The 22,512-nt window shown below is 40.0% G+C and overlaps 2 protein-coding genes across 4 annotated transcripts in view; one reads left to right on the top strand and one right to left on the bottom strand.

The window, feature by feature from the left end:
* LOC121482820 (protein SET-like) overlaps positions 1-22,512 on the bottom strand; it is a 41,663-nt gene that overhangs the window by 16,435 nt on the left and 2,716 nt on the right. The window lies entirely within an intron of this gene.
* Positions 14-15,962, top strand: UPF3B (UPF3B regulator of nonsense mediated mRNA decay). Of its 3 annotated transcripts, XM_041740711.1 has the most exons (12): positions 14-379; positions 1,238-1,344; positions 1,516-1,622; positions 5,235-5,333; positions 6,565-6,675; positions 8,044-8,087; positions 8,560-8,742; positions 9,143-9,181; positions 10,997-11,157; positions 11,541-11,829; positions 14,938-15,045; positions 15,838-15,962. In XM_041740711.1, the coding sequence occupies exons 1-12, from the start codon at positions 224-226 to the stop codon at positions 15,844-15,846; spliced, it is 1,413 nt and encodes a 470-aa protein (XP_041596645.1). In that variant the 5' UTR covers positions 14-223; the 3' UTR covers positions 15,847-15,962. The 3 variants fall into 3 exon arrangements, with proteins under 3 accessions (XP_041596645.1, XP_041596644.1, XP_041596646.1); XM_041740710.1 differs by having other exon boundaries at positions 16-379; positions 14,938-15,962; XM_041740712.1 differs by lacking the exon at positions 9,143-9,181 and having other exon boundaries at positions 19-379; positions 14,938-15,962.

The following is a 22,512-nucleotide window of genomic DNA, read 5'->3' as shown; positions in this document are numbered from 1 at the left end:
AGGCGGGAAGTAAAGACCAGGTGCTAAAACCTTTCCATCAAAGGAAGCCTGACGCCCTGAAGCCTCGCGAGATCCTGGCGGGGCCCAATGGAACGCGGGGCCTGGCTTATCACTAGGGGCGTTTGTTGGGGGCGGAGCTCGACGGGAGTGGGTTGGGCGTCGTAGGTGCCCGGCGTAGCGGCGTTCAGGCCGGGCAGCCGCCGTGCGGAGCGAAGCCGTGGCCATGAAGGAGGAGAAGGAGCATAGGCCTAAAGAGAAGCGAGTAACCCTGTTGACTCCCCCGGGGGCCTCAGGCAGCGCCGGTGGGGCTTCGGGGGACAGCGCCAAAGGGGACGATAAACAGGATCGAAATAAAGAGAAGAAAGAGGCGCTGAGCAAGGTGCTTGGCCGGCTGTTGGCCCGGGAGAGGGCGGGACGGGTCCGCCACCCGCGAGGATGGTTGGGAATCGGGCTGCCCTCTTCCTCTCCCAGTCCGCCCTTCTGCTTCTTCACCTGAGTGAAAATCGCGTCCCCCTGACTTCATCCATTCGCTCGAGATGGGGGGAGCCCCTCTTGGCCAATCTCCAGGGTGCGAGTGAGGGAAAAGGGGGCGATTCCCAGACGTGAAGGTTTAGGTCAGAGTTGTGAGAGGATAGAGGGGGAGCGATAGTAAAGAGAATGAGGAATTAAAAGGTTAATTGGGAGGGAATTATTAAACAGTAAAGGGGCCATCAGGAGTGGGAGTAGTTTATGATAGAGTATTAATGGAGGCGACTTGAGCGAGAGTGGGGGGATTAATGGTTGGGGAGCAATAAGGGAACTTTTAGTATTCTTTAGAGTTTTGAATTCTTTACGCTGAATGAGGAAGGATTTTGTTTTAGGATGTGTCGGATGTGTTAGGGAGAGAATAAGTCAAATGTTCATGGCACCCAGAAAGACCAGGGTTAGTCTACTAATTTCGTGCTAATACATCTATTGAAAAAATGGGTGCTAGAAAATGATGTGAAAACCTAGTAAACTGCTGGGCTTCCGCTTAACAGAACCTAAGATTTTCCTTGCTCCGTGCAGTTCTCCTAAAGAGTTTATAAAAAACAGCATTATTATTATGTTTAATTAATTCTGAGCATTAGAATAATTTTTTACTGGGTTTTTACAAGTGAGCCGTCTTGTAAAGACCGTCTATTTTCAGGGACGGTGATTCTTTCAGGTATGACAAAATTGATTGTACTAATTTTATCTTCCTTATTCATTTCTTAAGGTGGTAATTCGGAGATTACCTCCCACTTTGACCAAGGAGCAGCTTCAGGAACACCTTCAGCCTATGCCGGAGCATGATTATTTTGAGTTTTTTTCTAATGATACTAGGTAAAATGAATAAATAAAAGAGGGCGGGGGTAAATGAAAAATTATCTTCCATTCTTTTTTTATCCTACTGTTTTCCATTTGATTTTTGAACCTGTCTCTTTAATATATGCATACTTGTAATTCAGCCAGACACCTGCAAGCACATTTACATAATTGCTTTCCTCTCTGCAGTCTGTATCCTCATATGTATGCCAGAGCATACATCAACTTTAAAAACCAAGAGGACATTATTTTGTTCAGGGATCGCTTTGATGGTTATGTATTCCTTGACAATAAAGGTGAGTCCTTGTAACTGAAGGGGAGTTTCTTTGTCATTTGTATGTTTAAGACAATGTGTGTATCACGGTGTTTTCTCAGTGCCTTCTTAGCTTTTCTAAAATTCTGGGTGATAAAATGTGCAACATTTGAAGAGTTTTACACATTTGCTGAGCTTATTGCAGTCTTATAAACAGATGAGTGACTTTTCACAGCCCTTGGGTATTTTTTATTAACCTGTTATTTCTGTACTTTGATCAACTGAATTAAATTGCCACTGTTTTACTCTTCCCGGCAAATTTTTTTGCCCTGGATTAGATGATGTGTTGTTTCGACTATTTACTAGTTTCAGCAGTAATACTGATAAATGACTCTATAAACTTGTATGGCACATTTTAAATATTTACTTGTCATTTTGCTTCAAGGACCAACATTGATTGATTTATTTTAATTTAAATCCTTTAAGCCAGTAATTCTCAGTTGGAATACTGTTCAACATTCTAATTTGTATTTGTACTTAAAACATCAAACTTGATGATCTCCCACTTTGTATCCAGGAGTCTATAGGGAAGAAAAACTTCTGTCTTAGCTCTTTTTATTTATTATCTGCCACTTGCAACACGTAGCCAGAGAACGTCCAAGCTGCCATTTGCCACTTTTCTTTAGGCTTGTGATCACAGGTAAATGATATGTCTCTTTGTTGGGCTGTTTCTCAGTATTCTAAGTTGGTAAAAGTGAAATCTTTGTCAGGGAATATACCAGTAAAGTTGAAGGATTGCCACTGTGTTTAACCAGCTTTTATCAATCCCCACCCCTCTCATTCCCCAAAGCATTTACTTCTCCACTCCAGCTTTATTCCAGCAGATAGCAATACGTTCCTGGAAATCTGAGTTGTGTTTAAACTTTTTCTGCTTTATTTTATCCCTTATATTTAAAGAAGTGATAAATCTTGTCAGTTAATTGTTTATTTAATATCTCGTTCATCTACTTATACTTTCACACTGTGTCCTTCCCTCATATTCCTTAGACAACCACTGTCTCTAAGCTTACAGATTTTTCCTTTTTCCCCCACTTTTGTATAATTCAGTCATTATATTTTGTATAATTCAGTAATGTTATATTGCCGTGAAATTAATGTTTTTGAAAATAGTGATTTCAGATAGCAGTTGCAAGGGGAAAAAGTCCAAATTCCTTAGCCTGGTAGTCAGAGTCCTTCAGAGCCAGGCCTCACTTCTGGGTTCTTTTTTTTTCAGCCTCTCTTCCACGATTCCTTCTGCTTCAGTCTTGTTTATCTATTCCTAGACCAGTAAATAAGCTAATAGACCAGTAAATATGCTAATATGATTCTGCATTCACTAGGATTTCCAAAATCATGTTTCCTCCGTACGACTTTGTGATGTCTTCTGGTCATTTCTACTTATTCTATTCTGGCTTATGTCTATATGCCAAAAATAGTATTTTATACTTTTCATGACATTATTCTAGAGCAGGGATCTGGAGTATTTCCTTTTTCCAGCAGTCACTTGGTTTTTTGTATTGAGATATAACTCACATGACCTAAAATTCAGTGGTTTTTAGTATATTCACAAAGTTGTACAACCATCACTACTGTGTGATTCCAGAATGTTTTCACTACTCCGAAAAGAAGCCTAACCTTTAGTAGTCATCTTCCCTTCTCCCTCTTCTGGACATTTCATATAAACAGAATCATACAATATGTAGCCTTTGTGACTGCCTCTTTTACTTAGCATATTTAAGATTCATTTGTGTTACTGCATATGTTACTACCTGATTCCTTTTTTAGTTTGTTTTTTAAAGGTGGTAAAATACATATAAATAAAATTTACCCTCTTAATCATTTTAAGTGTATAGTTTAGTGTTGAGTACATTCACACTGTTGTGCAACCAATATCTAGAACTTGTTTATCTTGCAAGACTGAAACTCTATACCCATTAAACAATAAATCCCCATTTCTAAGATTGGCTTATTTATTTAGCATAATGTCCTCAAGGTTGATCCATGTTGTAGGGTATGTCAGAAATTCCATTTTAAACTTGAGTAATATTCCATTATATATACATATATGTATATGTATATGTGTGTATATATATATATGTGTGTGTATATACATACACACACTACATTTCAACCACTTATCTGTTGAGGGACATCTGAGTTGCTTCCACCTTTTGGCTATTGGGAATGATGCTCCTATGAATGTGGGTGTACAAATAACTGTTCAAGTCTCTGCTTTCACTTCTTTTTGAATATATACCCGAAGGTGGAATTGCTGGGTCATATGGTAATTCTATTTTTAATTTTTTGAGGAACACTATATTTTCCATAGCAGCGACACCATTTTACATTCCTACCAATAATGTACGAGGGTTCTAATTTCTCCACGCCTTGCCAACACTTGATACTCTGTTTTTTTCCTTTAATGGCTACCGTTCTAATGGGTGTGAGGTGATATCTCACTGTGGTTTTGATTTGCATTTCCCTAATGATTAAGTAAGGTAATATTTTAATCTTTTTGTATGCTTGTTGGCCATTTGTATATCACTGTAGAAATGTCTATTCAAGTCCTTTGAACATTTTTAAAATTTTTTGTTGTTATTGAGTTGTAGGAGTTCTTTATATATTCTGTATATTGACCCCTTTTCAGATAAGTGATTTAGAAATATTTTCTCCCATTCTGTAGGTTGCATTTTTACTCTGTTGATTTTGTCCTTAAATGCACAGAATATCTTAATTTTGATGTAATTCAATTTATCTATTTTCACTTTTATTGCCTGTGCTTTTGGTGTCTCCTGGTGTATTTTTTTAATAACAGATTTATTGAGATATAATTCACATGTCATAAAATTCACCCTTTTTAAGATTTATTTATTTATTTATTTATTTATTTATTTATTTATTTATTTATTTATTTATAAAGATTTTATTTATTTATTCATGAGAGACACACACAGAGAGAGAGGCAGAGACACAGGCAGAGAGAGGCAGGTGCCAGGCAGGGAGCCCGATGTGGGACTCGATCCCGGGACTCCACGACCACGCCCTGGGCCAAAGGCAGGCACTAAACCGCTGAGCCATCCAGGGATCCCCCAAATTTACCCTTTTAAAGTGTACAGTTCGTTGGTTTTTAGTACATTCACAGAGTTGTGCAGTTATCACCACAATCTAATCTTAGAATACATTTAGCACTCCAAAGAGAAACCCCATATTCATTAGCTGTCACTCCCCACTCTCCTCCACTATGCCCAGCTCTAGGCAATCACTAATCTTTGTATCTTCATAGATTTGCCTAGTCTAGAGATTTCTGATGTATTTTTTAAATGAAAATTGATCTGTAGATTTTTTTACCCCCACAAATCAAAATATCCCACTTTAGAAGTTGAATTTAAACGAATATTTTACTTCCCTGTCATATCTTTTCATTATGTTATCAGTATAAATTTGGGGCTCCTTTGGTAACACCTTGATTTTAGTTGTGCCCGTGGGATTTCTGCCTATTGAGAGACTATTCAGATGACTGCCATCAAAGGAGGCCTAGAGAGTGGTGGGTTGACTCTCTTGTATCCAATTTTTGACTTTTTTTTGTTATAGCAAGTGTGGTATTTTTTCTAAACAGGTCAGGAATATCCTGCTATAGTAGAATTTGCACCTTTTCAAAAAGCTGCAAAAAAGAAGACTAAGAAAAGAGATACCAAAGTTGGGACTATCGATGATGGTACAGTATAGCTCTAGTTATATAATGCTATTGCCTTGGGTTTTTTAAAAAAATACTATCTTTGTGGGAATTAATTAGATGCCACTCTTTTAAATAGGAAAACATACAGAAAACGTTCATGAGAAATGTAATTCACTGATGAAAGCCTTGTTTGATTGTTAGAATGGAAGTGGGCTTCCTGTAGAATTCCCGTTCTCTCCAGGTAGTGCCATTTCATTCCACCACCATCAAACAATATATTGTTGACCATTGAGCAGTAAATTACCTTGGGTTTTTTTATTAGAAGACAATGGGGAAAAATGAGATGTATCAAAGTACAACTCTCTGAGGTCTCATACTATTTTCTGATTTTTTTTTTGGTTTCCATTTTTATAAAGAGGGGAGGTTTATCATTGAGAGCTGGGATGGAAAAATTTCTATACTCAAGTAACTTAATATAAAATAGCTGAAGTGGCCAGTAAAATTTTTTTAGGTTTTGAATATGCAGTTAACTGCACACATAGTAATTACATTGAACTGGAATACCAGAACTAAAAAACTGGAGTAATTGCCATGTAGAGGAAACTGGATCCAGATTTTGAGCTCTGTGTGATGTTATGCTGGATCAAAGCTTAGCTGTAATGTTTTATATCTGATTGATATTTTAGAATCCTCTAGTTTGATTTCCATTATTTATCACAGTGGGTATTTTATAAAGGAAAACATGGAAAATATTGAACACACGGGTACTTACTGATTATATCATAGATTCAGATCTGGAAGACTAGATCAATGATTTGCTCCACGGTACACAGAAACTCCAAATACAAGCAGTGGAATGACTCAGATGCCCTTTCTGATGTCAAATGCATCTAAAAAAGAACTCCAGGAATTACCATCAGCTCCAGTGCAACATCTAGGACCTCAATTTACCTTTCTGGAAAACCTGATTTTCCTATGTTGGGTTTACTTAAAGTGAGGTTTACCCGTACAGGAATTGCTTACATGCTATCAGTAATACTGTGAAGGCCCTATAACTACAACTTAACATTCCTGTGGTGTCTGATTATCCCTGACTCCATGTTATATCAGACTCCCTTAGTGGGTATAGGGAATAGGAGTCCTGAGAGTAAGGGACCAATAAAGCCCTAAATAGTCTAGTGGGTATGTTTAGGTTTATTTTTAATCTTCCATAATGTAGAAAGTTTTTTTAAGTCTGCTATATTTTCTGTTTATTTAAACAATGATTTAGATCCAGAATATAGAAAATTTTTGGAAAGTTATGCTGCAGATAATGAGAAAATGACATCTACTCCAGAGACACTGCTAGAGGAAATAGAAGCAAAAAATAGAGAATTAATAGGTAAGTGGGCAACAGGAATTAAGGACAATGGCTTTTTCCTCAGAAGACCTATCTGAATCTCACTTCTGTCATTTGTTAGCTGTGTGACCATGGGGAAGGCACTAACTTCCCTGAGACTCTGTTTCTTCTACTGTAAAATGCAGGTGATAATACCTGCTTCACAGGGTTATATTAAATCCATTAAGATGGGAAAAATTCTCTGTGACCCATTTTAATGCCACATATATATAAGTAGAAAAAATCTGAAGACTCATGGGACCTTTAGATATTGGTAAGCTTTTGAAGATCAACTGGTATTTTCTAGTAACACACAGCTCACGTTCCTGAAAAAAAAAATTGAACTGAAAATATCAAAAGATAAATTTAGTTACTACAAAATCGAAAATTTCTTGAGAAAGTCTAATTTGGATATTGGTTCTAGTAGTACATTGTCACTCTTCTAGTAATAAATGGTCACTCCTCTATCAACTCTAAACAAGCATAGCCCCTGACCCAGGATTTCCACTCCTAGGAATTTATCTAAAGGAAGTATGCTTTCAAAAAGCTAACTACAAGGCAGGGTGCCTGGGTGGCTCAGTCAGTTCATGGTTCATCATCCGACTCCTGATTTCTGCTCAGGTCATGATCCTCAGGATCAGTGGTCATGAGATTGAACCCCGTGTTGGGCTTCACACTGAGCATGGAACCTGCTTAAGATTCTCTCTCCTTCCTCTGCCCCTTCCTGCTCTCACTCTCTCAAAAAAAAAAAAAAAAACAAACCTCAAAACATTTAAAAAAACCCTGCATTGTTCAGAATATTGAAAATTGAATTACTCTTCTAAAATGGTTTTGTTTTTAAAGATTTTATCTATTCATTTATTTGAGGGGCCCCGAGATCTTGACCTGAGCTGAAGACAGATGTTTAACCAACTGAGCCACTCAGGCACCCCTAAAACAGTTTTTATTAATGAATGCAGAGTATAAGCCCATCTCTGATAATTTCCTTAGAATAAATTCCCAGAAGTGAAATGGTGGGGTCAAAAGATTAGATATTTTTAGCTCCTTCCTCCAATTTCTTTCCAGTTGAACAAATTTATATTTCCATCTGTAAAACAAGAGAATGTCCTTTGCACTCAATTCTCACTGACACTGGGGATTATTCTATTATTAAGAAATTGTTTTAATTAGAATTACTTCACTTTTAAAAAAGTATTTTAAACCTTCAGAATTGAAGTAGAATACTGTGAAACTTCTTTCTGATAACGTACTTGTGAACTGTTTTAAGGGGTATAGTTTCTCCACCTTGGGTGGTTGGCAGGGAATGTCAGAAAATGGAATCCTTTCTAGGGGTTGATAAGTATTATTAATAATCTGTTTACATTTATGTAGCTAAAAAGACAACCCCACTTTTGAGCTTCCTGAAAAACAAGCAGGTAAACCTTTTGTTTTTATAGTTCTCTCAATACTTTTATTTCATTGGTTCATAGTCTGTAAACATATGAGCATTGGGATCCTAGAGGAGGAATAGCTGCTTTTTCTACCATTATTCTTTAAAGATTTGGCTCATTGGCCTCACCCTCTGGCCTTCTCCTTCAGTCTGGTTGTTGGACCAAGGATTCACTCAGTGAACCCAGAGAGTCTTTAGCTCGTTCCAGAGAAACTCCTTTGATTTTCTGAAAGCCTCTGGAAATATAGCAAGGCAACAGTGGGAGACTCTGAGACTAGCAGGCCCTTTAAGCTCATATTCTCATTGGGGTGGGAAGGGGGTTAAAGAGGTAGAATGCCATTTTAAAGAAAGTAGGAAGGAAAGACGATCCAATTTAGTGGGTGCCCACCATACCTTCGGGATTAAGTTTTTGGTGATGATTATCTTGTTTGAAGGCTTATGTTGATTTTTCTTTCCAGAGAATGAGAGAAGAAAAAAGAGAAGAAAGAAGGAGGCGAGAAATAGAAAGGAAAAGACAAAGAGAAGAAGAGAGGAGGAAATGGAAAGAAGAAGAAAAACGAAAAAGGAAAGATATAGAAAAGCTAAAGAAGATAGACAGAGTTCCAGAAAGGGACAAATTAAAGGATGAACCAAAGATTAAGGTATGAAAATAACTTAAACTGACCACATGTTGCTAAAAATTGCACGTATCTACTTCCTTAAGTACGCATGCATCTTGTGTTGGTGTCAATATAGTCTTTTGATTTTGTTGTGTTTTTTTTGGGGGGGGGAGGTAAACCAATAGGAATATTTCCTATAATGCTAATAATAGTATTTTTAAAAATTCCAGATAATTTAAACAGATTAAGTAATTTACATGATATTAATTCAGTGAAGATCTGCGTTATCATTGAGAATGTTCCATGTTTGGATTATTATTCTCTCAGTTCTTCATAAGTAAGGGCTTAGGGCTGGCTGGCATGAATTATGGGTTTTATTCAGCTTTTCCTTCATATTTGATACATGAAGTTGCCTCATCTGTTTGTTTTCCACTGTCTTCAGGTACACAGGTTTCTGTTACAAGCTGTGAATCAGAAAAATGTAAGGACCAAGTACATGATACAGAGCACCTAGTATCATGTCACACACACAGGTCTTAGTTAATAAGTCCTTTCGGTGGTGGTGGTAGTGATACCTATAGAAAACTCTTTCAGAACTGACTTGAGTCTTCTTAAAATCTGAGCCATTTTAAATTCCTACTTGAGAAGGAGGCCCAGATGACTTCCTGATGCTCTGCGGGGTACCCAGAAGCTTCAATATACAGCTAGAGGACAACCATGCCTAAACAGCTCTTTCTCTTCATGTGCCTCTCCTAACTGGCTGCCTTGTGGGAGTTTTAGGGATAAATATTCTGTATTACATGCTTCCCCTCACATGATTCTCCATGTTACCTTCTTTCATCTACCTGGGAATCTGTGGGTGGCAGATTCTGATTAACACATTACACGTAGGAAGAAGAAAACTTGTAGAAAAATCCCAGCCTTACTGATTCCCTTTTGAGGGCATGGCTTAAGCAGCTCTTGCTCCAACAAACTTCCTAAGGAAGTACTAGTACCTAATACTTCAGAGAAAGTCAGAAAAAAATCTCTCAGAGATGGTGGCAGGGTCTCCTCCTTTTACCACATCAAAATTAAGCTGTTTGTGTGGTTAAGGGTTTGTTCCCTCAAGGCTCTCCCGGGCTCGTTATTGGCGATAAGGTGCTTGGCAGTGGTGTGGAAAGGTTCCCATCTTAAGTCCTTCTAGTGATCTCTCTCTGCCATGCCACAAGTGACCTGACTTGCTTTTCCTATCAGCCAGGCAGAAGGTAGAGCCAGCCATATTAGAAACATTCATTAATGTTCTTAATAGAGTAATGAACATCCTGGCTTCTAACAAAGATGTTCATTAGAAAAATAAGAACACTTCCAATGAAACCTGCACATGGAATCCTCACTTTACATTGGTGCCTCCTTAGTAGTTTGGACTTGCCATTTGCAGTGGCTATGTGCTGAAATACTTCATGCTTAAGTCTTGTGGTGCTTTGCCTTTTGCTTGGTGACTTGTGTTATGCCTTCACCCTGAGATGAACCGTTTGTATGATGCCTTCACTCTGAGACTTGAAATTCTTCTACTTTGCCTAAAAATCTCTCTGAATATCCAATACATGAGGGTATTCTAGAGAGGTTTGTGGCAGTGGTGTAAGAAACTATTTTGTTAGCAATTTGGACTTGATAAAGCACATTTTAGAATTGCATTCTGTCATATATGTCTCACATGTATGTACATATGTATGTATATATATGTGACATTGAGCAGTGTTCAGCTCAGTAGAGATGGAACTTCACTGTTCCATGAGGTATTTGGATTTTTAAATCATGAAAATTAAGATTATACCATCATATGTATATTATTCTCAGGCTCAAGGCAAAATCATTCTTGCAATGGATCTCTCCTTTGGTGACAAAGGTTATTTGTCATTCCAAGTACTACAAGTCCAGCAGTAATCTGCCTAGCATTTTAAATTTGTGGTATAGTTTCTCATCAAGTCATATCGATATGCTAGTTTGCTACTGAAGGCATACTTGGAAGTGTGCCCTGGTTCACTGAAAGGTTGACCCATCTAAAGCCAAAGGAGTCTTGATCCTATTGCCACAAGTGATTAAACCACTTTGAGTGGATAACACTTTCACATTAATAGCATCCTTTTAGTCAATCACTGCTCTTGTGCAATAGTTATTCACCTGTAAGTTTAAGAGTACCTGCAGAAAGAGGCCTTCTATAGCCTAAATTGAAAACACTTAGTATATGGTTTTCGTGGTAGAATCAGACGAGAATGTCCCACCTTTCAAAATAAGAATAAATTTGTTCTCTTTAAAGCTACTCAAGAAACCAGAAAAAGGAGATGAAAAAGAATTAGACAAAAGAGAAAAAGCCAAGAAACTGGACAAAGAGAATCTGAATGATGAAAGAGCCAGTGGGCAGAGTTGTACACTGCCCAAGCGCTCTGATGGCGAACCTAAAGATGAAAAACCCAAGAGGTCAGTAGTCGGGGGCTCTTTGGTACCCTTGTTTTCAGCGTGTTTCTACAAGGTAGCTTTACTGCCACGTCCTGGACTTGTACCTGAATTATGAGGGGTTGGAGGATGAGTAAAAGTTTAAAATATTCTAGCATCTCAGTCTGGGTGAATAACTTCTGGACTTCTGGTGTGCACTTTTTTTTAAAAAAAACACTGTTCTCAAAACGCTAGGATTTTTTTTTTTTAAATACTGTTTCTCAAAACGCTAGAATTTTTTTTTTTTTTTTTTTACTCTGTTCCCAAAGTGCTACCTCCCTGTAGTGGTCAGGCCCTAATCAGAGCACTCCTGCATGTGTGACAAGCCATTCTTTGAGGGTGCTAGCTCAGATCTGTTTCCCATGCAGGCCCGAAGAGGAGAGTGGCAGAGACTACAGGGAACGGGACTATGAGCGAGACCAAGAGCGCATCCTTCGGGAGAGGGAGAGGCTGAAGCGGCAGGAAGAAGAGCGCCGAAGGCAGAAGGAACGCTATGAGAAGGAGAAGGCTTTTAAAAGAAAGGAAGAAGAAATGAAAAAAGAGAAAGAAGTCGTTCGGGATAAAGGAAAGAAGACTGAAAGTACAGAATCAGTAGGCAGCTCAGAGAAAACTGAAAAGAAAGAGGAAGTGGTTAAAAGAGATCGCATAAGAAACAAGGTGCCGCTTTTCATTATATCTGTTTATTTTCACGAGGATTTTTTTTCTTTTCTTGCAAGTGTAAAGGAAAGGGTTAGTTCACTGTTTATGACAGACTTTTTAAGGGAAGTTGAACTATCTGCAACTCTTTTTTTCAGTCTTGGTTGGGGCCTTTTATTTACTTACTGTAGAAATTTCAAACATACACAAAAGTAGAACAGAAAAGAATATGACACACTCATCACCCAGCTTTAACAATTACCAGCTCACAGCCAACCTCTCTACCCCATCCCTGCCTCTACTGGATTCTTTTCTTTTTAAAAAAGATTTATGTATTTTTTGAGAGAGAGCACAAATGGGAGGGGCGAAGAACAAGGCAGAGAGAATTTCAAGCAGACTCCACACTGAGTGCAGAGTCTGACATGGGGCTTGATCTCATGACCCAGAGATCATGACCTGACCTAAAATCAAGAGTCTGAACACTCGGCCAACTGTGCCACTCAGGCACCCCTGGATTATTTTCAGGCCAATCCTAAACATATCTTTAAATATGTCAATACCAGAAACAGATTATTTTTCTTAATAACATTTCATACCAAAAAAAATAGCATTTTCCTACCAAAAAAATCCTCTGATAATAATTCCTTAATGTCCTACTTACTGTGTTTTTCCCAATTGTCTCACTAACTTCTTTATAGGCTCTAAACAAGATCCACAAATTGTATTGTATCCTTAAGTCTCTTTTAATCTAAACAATCTCCCCTCCTTTTATTTTCCTGCCATTTATTTGCTACAGAAACCCAGTTTGTCATGAAGGAGGTATTGGCTCTAAATTGGATGGACTAATTATATCCCTGTGGTATCATTTAACATGTTTCTCTATCTTAGGTATTTCCTTGAAAAGTAGGAGTTATATCTAGGAAAAGGGGTCAGCAGATTTTTTTTTTCTGTAAAGGGCCAGATGGTAAATATTTTAGGCCTTGTGAGCCATATGGTCTCTACTAGAACCACTAAGCTCTGTAGGAAGGCAGACATAGATAATATGTAAAAGAATGAGTATGGCTGTGTGCCAATCAGACTTTATTCATAAAAATAGGTGGCTCCTCACCTACAGGCCTGAATATATTTATGCTCAATTTTTGGCAAAAATACTTCATAGATTGGGACACCTGGGTGGCTCATTGGTAGAGTGTCAGACTCTCGATTTCAGCTCAGGTCATGATCTCGAGGTCATGGCATTGAGCCCCACATCAGGCTCCGAGCTTAGCAGAGTCTGCTTCTCTCTTTCCCTCTCCCTCTCCCCTCCTCATGCACTGTCTCTCTCAAATAAAGAAGTCTTTTTAGAAAAAGAATATTTCATAGATGGAGGTGTGTATGCTTGACTGGCTCAGCCAGGGTTGTGATCTCAGGATTGTGAGTTCGAGCCCCATGTTTGGTATAGGAATTACTTAAAAATAAAATCTTAAAAAAAGAATACTTTATAGATTGTGTTGTGTACTTCCTATTGCATCATATCAGGAAGATGTGACATATGGCTGTCTTTCTAGTGTAATGTTCTGATCAATATAGCAATTGTATTGTGGTTATGGAACAGGATGTCCTTGTTCTTCAGATATCAAAGCTGAAATATTTAGGGATAAGGGTCATGATGCCTGCAACTTATTCACAGATGGTTCTGCAAAAATAACATGTATATATGTGTACATGTTAGACAGAAGAAGCATGTGACAAAATGTTCATAATTGTGAATCTTAAGAGAAGGGTATTAGGTATTCATTGTATAAGTTTTGCAACCTTTCTATAGATTTAAAATTTCTCAAGGTGATAAAGTTGAAAAAACACCTGGTCAGTAGGTTCGGGTATTATAAGCCTGATCCATCTATTATAAAAAAATTCTTAGCCCAAAATTCAGTTTATACAGGAAGGGCAAGAGAAATACTTGATCCTCTCCCTTTATGGACCAGCATTCAGAGTAATGAGTTGGTGTCCCAGCAACATCTAGGTAATCAGTGAGTTTGGTTTTGTCTATAATAATTTGTGGATTTAGAAATATTTGGTGTTCCAACTTATCATCAGTTATTGTCCTTGTTGGTGTTTACATTGTCCCATCTTTGCACAGTGGTAGCCCTATCATCCATTTCTTTAAATGCTATGCAGAAATCCTACCTGTTTCAACATTTCATCTTATAAAAATAGTGAAATATTTTGCCGGAATTATTCAGTTGTGAATAATGCTTTAAGGCTAACTTACAGGCAGCCCCGGTGGCGCAGCGGTTTAGTGCCGCCTGCAGCCCGGGGCGTGATCCTGGAGACCCTGGATCGGGTCCCACGTCAGGCTCTCTCTGCGTGGTGCCTGCTTCTCCCTCTGCCTGTGTCTCTGCCTCTCTATCTCTGCGTCTCTATGAATAAATAAAATATTTTTTAAAAAGGCTAACTTCCATACACCAGGGAGAAGGGTAAGGAAGGCTCAACATAATTTTTTGTTGTTCTAAAAAGGGCTATACATCTAAGTTTTCCAGGATCATAATGTCATAAACCACATATGTTATTTGAACTCAGAGGTATGTGATGACTTTATTGAGACTTATTTAGGAATTTGAGATCTAAAATGCCACCTAAAGAGTCTCAAGGTAGGGTGTTGTTATATGTGAATTAAGAAATAATCATGTTTGTGGTAAGTTGCATGGAGTCTGAGCTCATAATTTCAGGGAGGTCTCCACGTAAGACTTTGCATTCTTTATTACTGTTTTACTCCTAAAATTGTTCTTATGTGGTAGTGGATATTAAAGTCCATTTACTCATGGGGAAGAGAGACAGGCAATGGCTGAGGTTTCTAAGTATAGGAAATTCAAGCTAATTTAGTTCATCTTGAGATGGTTAAGAAAATTAGATTTATTGCAGACGTACCCTAGGCATATAAAATGATACTTACAAAATGGTTGCTTTTATGTGGAGATGGGGGAAAGGAAGTAAGCAGAGGCAAATTAACCATCAACACTGTCAAGTACTGTGCCCTCACATTTTTGATCTTGTAGTTGTTCTTGGTATATATCAATATATAATTTATGACTCTGAAAATCCCCTGTAAATGTTTAGAAACCATGTTATTAACATTTAATTTTATTTCAGGATCGCCCAGCAATGCAGCTTTACCAGCCAGGAGCTCGAAGCCGAAATCGACTCTGTCCACCTGATGACAGCACCAAGTCTGGAGATTCAGCAATAGAAAAAAAGCAGGAAAGTGGTATTAGCCATAGAAAAGAAGGAGGAGAGGAGTGATAAGTCCAAAAGGCCTTAGATGTCCTGACTGTCTAGGCAGCCAAAGAGCATGTATTAAGCAATCCAGAAGTGCCTTCAGGGCAAAGGAGTAGAGAGAGAGAAAGGATCGCTGTGCTGGTGGGGTACACTGCAGAGGAGTATGTTTCTTGTTTTCTGTTTTTTGTTTTTTTGCATCAAAGCAGGAACCTGATCGCAGGTTCGGGTTGGAAGTTCAATTTCATTTTTTTATGCAGTTCCTACAAATTAATTTTAAAGTGTCAGGCAAAGATGAGGGAGAGGACATGCATTGCAATTTGCAGGCAGGAAAGGTCAGGTGAGGACTTAATTAGGTATGACACGAGGAGGGGAAAAAAGACAGCTGGTTCTAAAAGCAAGGTTTTATTGAATCCTGGATTGAATTTTAATTTGAGTGGAACAGAGTCACTGTGAAGTCTTGTTCAGATCTAGTTACATTCATTGTTGGTGATAACTGTTGACTTTGTGTAGTGTAGATGCAAAAGCATGTAATTGTAGAACAAGGACAGTGAAGGATATAACGTATTCGCCTGTGCAAAAATTTAAATAGTCATGTCGTGTCTATATCCTATGTCCTAAAGTTTTAGGATTAGTCTTAGTTTTTTTGTTTGCTTACATGAGCTTAGCATAAAGAATATTTTTAAACATCTCCTTTGGCCTTTAGCAGTTTTTATATTAATAAGTAAAATTTAACCCGTTTGGTTCTTGACAATCCAGTCTTTGTTTTAATCTTAGGTCTCGTGATCTGAGTGCATACCCTCTCCAGGAAGGAAACTGTACCAATATTTGTTCCTGTCAAATAGCGACTTTTAGTCCTGGCTTGTTTTGCATTGATGTCAATAAATATCAACATCACTCAAGTATGAAGCTAAGTGTATTTATTAGCTTTACTAAATAGCTATTCATTTTGAGAAATTAAACTTTTGATACTGAATTAATCTCTTGGGTATTTTGAAAGGGGATGAAGGATACTCATTTCTGCCTTCATTAGCCTTATGCTTTTATTTTGCCCACCAAGAAGATCAAATCATGGTTCACTATTCTTGTTCCACGAGAACCAAAAAACGTTTGGACAATATCCTTGGGCTGCTTAAATGTTCATTCTGCCAGCTGCTTCTAACGTGGTGTGAGTCTGCCTTTACTGAGTAAGTCACTGCTTTAGTTTTACTTTAGGAACGAGTACCCCAAGAGGCAGGTAAAGAGGAAGAGCCATCAGAGATGACTAAAAGAGAATAGTCCTCAACTGGGAGAGACTACTAAAGTACAGAAAGGGAAACTTTCAAAGAGAATGGCTAGCAGTGGTCTTTGCTGCAGAGAGGTTAGAGAAGTGAAGAGATATGTCCACTGGGCTTAGCAGTACTGAATTGCTCAGGCAAAAACCAGTTACGGTAAGGGGAGAGTGGCCGGTAGGAAATGGGGATGGGGCAGCCAGATAAACAGACCTTGAAGCTCAGAGAAGAGATCTGGGCTGGAGATAACAGATTTGGAATTCATCTATTTTTAGGTGATCATTGACGCCATGGGTCTAGATTTGGTCACCTAGGGAGAGAGAGTGAAGAAAGAACAAGGAGACCTAGGGCCCAGCCTTGCACAACTCTAAGGTTACAGGTAAGGAAAAGTACCCACAGACAGAAAAAGAGTAGCCAGAGAGTAGGTTGAAAACCAGAAGACCCCGGTATTCCCTGACCCAAGAGATAAGACTGAAGAAGGTGAGGAAAGTGGCCATTAGGGTCGGATGCTGCTGGCAGGTCAAGTGTGATGCCTGAAAAAAGGGTATGGGTTTCAGTGTCTTAGAAATCACTGATGATCTGGAATTATAGGGAACAGATGCCAGACCAGGTTGAAAATAAAAACAACACAGAAATTTAGCAGTGAAAAAATGGAGATAGATAAATAGTGTTGATGAAAGTTTTTTTTTTTAATTTTTATTTTTTTTAAGTTTTTTTTTTAAAGATTTTTAATTTATTTATTCATGAGAGACACACAAAGAGAGAGAGAGACGCAGAGAGAGAGAGACACAGGTAGAGGGAGAAGCAGGCTCCATGCAGGGAGCCTGACGTGGGACTCGACCCCGGGTCTCCAGGATCAGGCCCTGGGCTGAAGGCGGCGCTAAATTGCTGAGCCACCCGGGCTGCCCCAAGATTTTTATTTATTCATGAGAGACAGAGAGAGAGAGGCAGAGACACAGGCAGAGGGAGAAGCAGGCTCCATGCAGGGAGCCCGATGTGGGACTCAATCCCGGGACTCCAGGATCATCCCCTGAGCCAAAGGCAGACACTTAACCGCGGAGCCACCCAGGATCCTGATGAAAGATTAAGTATGAGAAATACTAAAGCATGTTTGGAAGCCAAAAGGAAAGTTCTGAGAAAGGAGAAAGACCCAGGGGAAGCGATCATCAGTAGAGTAGGTTTCCTGAGAAGGCAGGTGCAAACGGGGCAGTACAAGGGTAGAGGTAACCTGTGGAGAAGTGACGCTCCACAGCCATCAGTCTTGAGCTGGCATCACTGCCTCCCTCCCCAGCCTGGAACCTGCTGCCAGGCCTCTTGAGGCTGTTCTCACATCAGCACTCCCTCATTCATTCTACTTGCCTTGCCAGTCCCACTCGGTAAACCACACTTCCCTACGCCCCTTATGTTTTTTTTTTTCCATTTACATATTCATTTTAGCAAACATTTACTAATCACTGTGTGCCAGGCCCTGGGGGTCAAGGACCCAAGTCCTGGTCTTTGAGAAACCATGGTCTAGTGGTGGGAAGAAACAGCTAGGAATAACCAGAGCACAGTACACCATGTGAGGAGGGCTATGATGGCATGGCCTGGTGTGGAAATCTCCTGCCCCTAAAATGCTGAAGTGTTGCTGGAGAAAACCCTACACCAGATCAACTGGTGAGACCATAGGAGGGCCCTCCCACCCACTGAGCAATTTTAAAAATCCATCTTGACTTCCTTCTCCATAGTGCTGCCTTGCTTTTCCTAGTTGGCTCCCCTTGCTCTCATGTCAGGAGTAAGGGGGTGAGCACCACTTTGTCGTAACTCATAATTTCATGTTTTACTGAAAACAAACTGCTGTAAACAACCGAAAAGTAAGCATTCATTCTGTTTTTGCCTACTTGAGACAAAAGTTTGATTTGTTTGGAAATAACGACGGGATGGAGACGGCTGGGATGTTGGTTATCTGAACAATCACTAAGCGCCTCCTCGTGCTGGCACTGAGACTATGGTAGTGAACAGGGCCCCTGCCCTTGTGATACTCAGTATGTAGTTTGCTGCTCTGGTCCACAGAGTGATGCTAAGGGAAGTAGACAGGAAAAATTCAAGGGGTGAGGGCAGTGGGAATAGGTAACTTCAGGGCGGTGACAGATGGATGGCTTTCAGCATTCATGCCTTCAAAATCAGGAACTGCACCACCATTCCATAGCAGGCATATATAAGGTAGTCCTGAGGCAGTAGTTTAACTCTGATTTTATTTTTTAAGAAAGATTTTATTTATTTATTTATTTATTTGACACAGAGAGAGCAAGCACAGGCAGTGGGAGAGGGAGAAGCAGACTCCCTGCTGAGCATTAAGTCCAATGTGGGGCTCGGTCCCAGGACCCCAGGATGACGACCTGAGCCGAAGGCAGATGCTTAACCAACAGAGGCCCCCAGGCACCCCTTAACTCTGATTTTAAATGAAGATCTAACTGTAGTATTCACAGATGCTACCTTTAATTACATAGGAGAAAGGTTAATAAGGGTTTTGTAGTCTCTCGTCGGTATATAGAAACTATGTTTTCATAGTTTCAGGGGCCTGCCCTGAATTTTGTTTATAATCTCTAGGGGTGTATTCTATACCACAGAAATCTATTATGACCACTTATGTCATTATTAAGGAAGGCAAGCTCCTGCTGTGGAGACATGGGTAAATACATAATTGTTCATTACTACTGTAATATATGGTATATTAGCTATATTTCCAGACTTTAAGGTTCTCTTCCATATCTCCAGCCCTGACAACCCCCCTAATCTCAGATGCAGCTGCCTACTAGACATCTGTATCCAAATGACCTGCAAGTATCTCTGGTCCCAACTGAACTCAGGTTCCTCCCCACCTTGTTTTGTTGAGGATGTCAACTTCCTATCCACTCAGCACTGAGGGTCATACTTAACCCCATCCTCACTCCTACAGCTAATCGGTGTATTGTTTGTCTGATTCCTCTCCATCCCTTCACTGCCCTTGTTCAGGTTACCATCATTCATTCATTCACTGTTTTTTGAAACCACACCATGTGCCATTTATGTTCTAGATTTTGGAGTTACATCGGTGAACAAAAAACAAAATTCCTGCTTTTGTGGAGCTTACATTCAAGTGGAGAAAATAAGTAAAACAAGCAAAATAAGCATTGTTAAAAAGTGACAGGTATGAAGTGCCTGGCTTGCTCAGTTGGTACAGCATGCGACTCTTGATCTTGGGGTTCTGAGTTTGAGCCCCATGTTGGGTGTAGAGATGCCTTAAAAAAAGGGGACAGGTGCTTGAGAGAAATAATAAATCAGGGAAAGGAAATAATGATGCTCATGGTTGGGGATTGAAAGGCCTAAATGAGAAGGTGACTTTGGAGTAAAGACTTGAGAAGGAAATGAGGGAACTAGCTACATGGGTATCTGGGGGTATAAGTCTCCAAAGGAAGAAGTATGTGAAAAGGCCATGGGGTAGCAGTGTGCCTGGCCTGTTTAAGAATGGCAAAGAGACCATAATGGCTGGAGTAGAGTGAGCAAGGGGGAGGGCAGCCTAAAGGGATGGAGTAAAGTCAGAGAGCTAACAGGCAAGACCCTCCCTTTGGTTCATAGTTAGGACTTGGGCTTTTCTTCCCAGTGATATGGAACCACTGCAAAGTTTTGAGCAGAGGTGTGATATATTCTGACCTAATATTTTATTTTTTAAGATTTTATTAATTTATTTGACACAGAACAAGCACAAGCAGGGGGAGCAGCAGAGGGAGAGGGAGAAGCAGACTTCCCACTGAGCAGGGAGCCTGATTCGGCTCGATTGATCCCAGGACCCTGAGATCATGACCTGAGCTGAAGGCAGATACTTAACCAACTGAGCCAGCCAGGCACCCCTAATCTGACTTAATATTTTATTTTTTTAAAGATTTTATTTATTTATTCATGAGAGACAGAGAGAGAGAGAGAGGCAGAGACACAGGCAGAGGGAGAAGCAGGCTCCATGCAGGGAGCCCAATGTGGGACTCGATCCCGGGACTCCAGGATCACGCCCTGGGCCAAAGGCAGGCGCTAAACCCCTGAGCCACCTAGGGATCCCCCTGACTTAATTTTTTAAAATAAAAGGATCACATTGGCTGCTGTGTTGAAAACAGACCAAAGCAGGGGAAAGAAGGAGAAAGAGAGGTTAAGCTATTGCAGTAATTTAGTTGGGAAATGATGGTCACCTGAACCAGGATGGTAGCAGTGAAAGTAGTCAGAAGTGATCACATTTTGTAGGTAGAGCCCACACAATTTGCTGACTGACCAGATGTCCCCGGGGTATGAGAGAGTGAAAGATTATTTAAGCAACTGGAAAGATGGAGAAAGGATTCAGATGGGGAAAACTGCAAGAAAAATGGTGTGTGTGTGTGTGTGTGTGTGTGTGTGTGTGTGTGTGTGTGTTTGGTGGTGCAGGGGGCTATCAGGAGCTCAGTTTTGGACATGTGAGGCCATGAGATTGAGATCACGGGAGTAAGTATAGATTGAAGGGAAGAGATTCACGGTCTGAGGTCCAGGGCACTTAAGCATTTAGACATGAGATTAAGAACCAGAAAAGGTTTCTGAAGGAGTAGAGAGAGGGAGGAAGAAAACCAAGCAAGGGTACTGTCCTGGAAGCCAAGTGAAGAAAGTATTTCAAGAAGTCAACTAAGACAAATGTTGCTGATAATTCAAATAAGATCCTATCAGAGAAACTAATTTAGGATTTAGCAATAGAGAGGTCACTGGTCATCTTCAGAACACTTTTGGTTTGAGTACTAGGTAAAAACCTGATTGGAGTGGGTTCCTGAGAGGATGGGCACCCACTAAGATGGCTATAATTTTTTTTTCAAAAGAAAATAACAAACATTAGCAGAAGTGGGAAATTGTAACCCTCATACATCACTGGAGGGAATGTAAAATGGTGGAAGGCAGTCTAGTAGTTATTTAAAAGGTTAAACATTGGAATGCCTGGGTGGCTCGATGGTTGAGTGTTTGCCTTCGGCTCAGGGCATGATCCCGGGGTCCTGGGATTGAGTCCCACATCAGGCTCCTTGCATGGAGCCTGCTTCTCCTGTCTCTGCCTCTCTCTGTGTTTCTCATGACTTAAATGAGACTAAAATCTTTTTTTAAAAAAGGTTAAACATTATAAGTTATCATATGACCCAACAATTCCACTCCTAAGTATATACCTCAAATCACCAAAAACAGGTACTTAAACAGGTAACTGCATGCCAGTGTTTCCAGCATTGTTCACTACAGCCAAAAAATGGAAGTCACATGTCCATCAACTAATAAACAATTCTACATATTGTAGAATATTGTTCAGCTGTAAAAAGGGATGAAATACTGACATTTGCTACAACATGAAAGAACCCTGAAAACATTATGCTAAGTGAAAAAAAGCCAGACACAAATGGCCACACAGTGTACAGCTTCATGTATATGAAATGTCCCAAGTCTAAATTCACAGAGAGAAAGTGTATTAGTGGTTGCCTAAGGCTGAGGGCGGCGACGGGGAATGGAGGGTGACTGTTAACAGGTACAGGTTTCTTCTAAGGGTAAAGGTATTCTGGAATTAGACAGTGGGGATGGTTGCACAGCCTTGTGAACATACTAAAAAATAAAAAGCACTGCATTGTACACTCTAAAGTGGGGACTTTTATCATATGTGAATGAGATCTCAAAAAAAAAAATGGGATGAGAGTGATTTAGAAGGGTAGCTATAGACAAATCTTCCCCAGCTTTGTTTTAAAGGGAGGAATGGAAAGAGCAGTAGTGGGAAAGGGGACTGAGGTAAAGGGCAGGTTTTTAAGATGGGAGAAAGGACCACTTGTGTATTCATAATGTGGATAGGAACAATCCCATGAGAGGTAGGGACAGAATGGGAGGAAATGACAGGGCAAGGTTCTCGAATAGGTGACAGGGGTTAAGACAGAGGGCACAGCAAGCAGGAAGGCTGGCTGTAGCATGGACACTTCATCTGTGGGAAGGGGACAAAGGCAGAGGCGTTGGGTGCAGGTGCTGGGAGCCGGGACATGGTAGGGGAGTTACACAAGTTCTCCCATGATTGCTTACTGGTGCCTCACCGACAGAGGAAGGACTGCAGGTCTGAGGACAGAAGAAAGGCTTGGAACTGTCATCCAAGCCGCTGGCTGGCAAACTGTGGACCACACCTGGCCACTGCCTA

This window comes from Vulpes lagopus, chromosome X (assembly GCF_018345385.1).
Source record: "Vulpes lagopus strain Blue_001 chromosome X, ASM1834538v1, whole genome shotgun sequence".
Taxonomy (NCBI): Eukaryota; Metazoa; Chordata; class Mammalia; order Carnivora; family Canidae; genus Vulpes; species Vulpes lagopus.
The sequence above is the reverse complement of the archived record's forward strand: the minus strand, read 5'-3'. Positions and strand labels throughout refer to the sequence as shown.

Bases quoted from the DNA above. Each gene is read 5' to 3' on its own strand.
- UPF3B (XM_041740710.1), top strand. From the start codon at position 224: ATGAAGGAGGAGAAGGAGCATAGGCCTAAAGAGAAGCGAGTAACCCTG. The intron at 1,623-5,234 runs GTGAGTCCTTGT...TTTTCTAAACAG, and splicing joins TGTATTCCTTGACAATAAAG to GTCAGGAATATCCTGCTATA. The intron at 5,334-6,564 runs GTACAGTATAGC...ACAATGATTTAG, and splicing joins AGTTGGGACTATCGATGATG to ATCCAGAATATAGAAAATTT.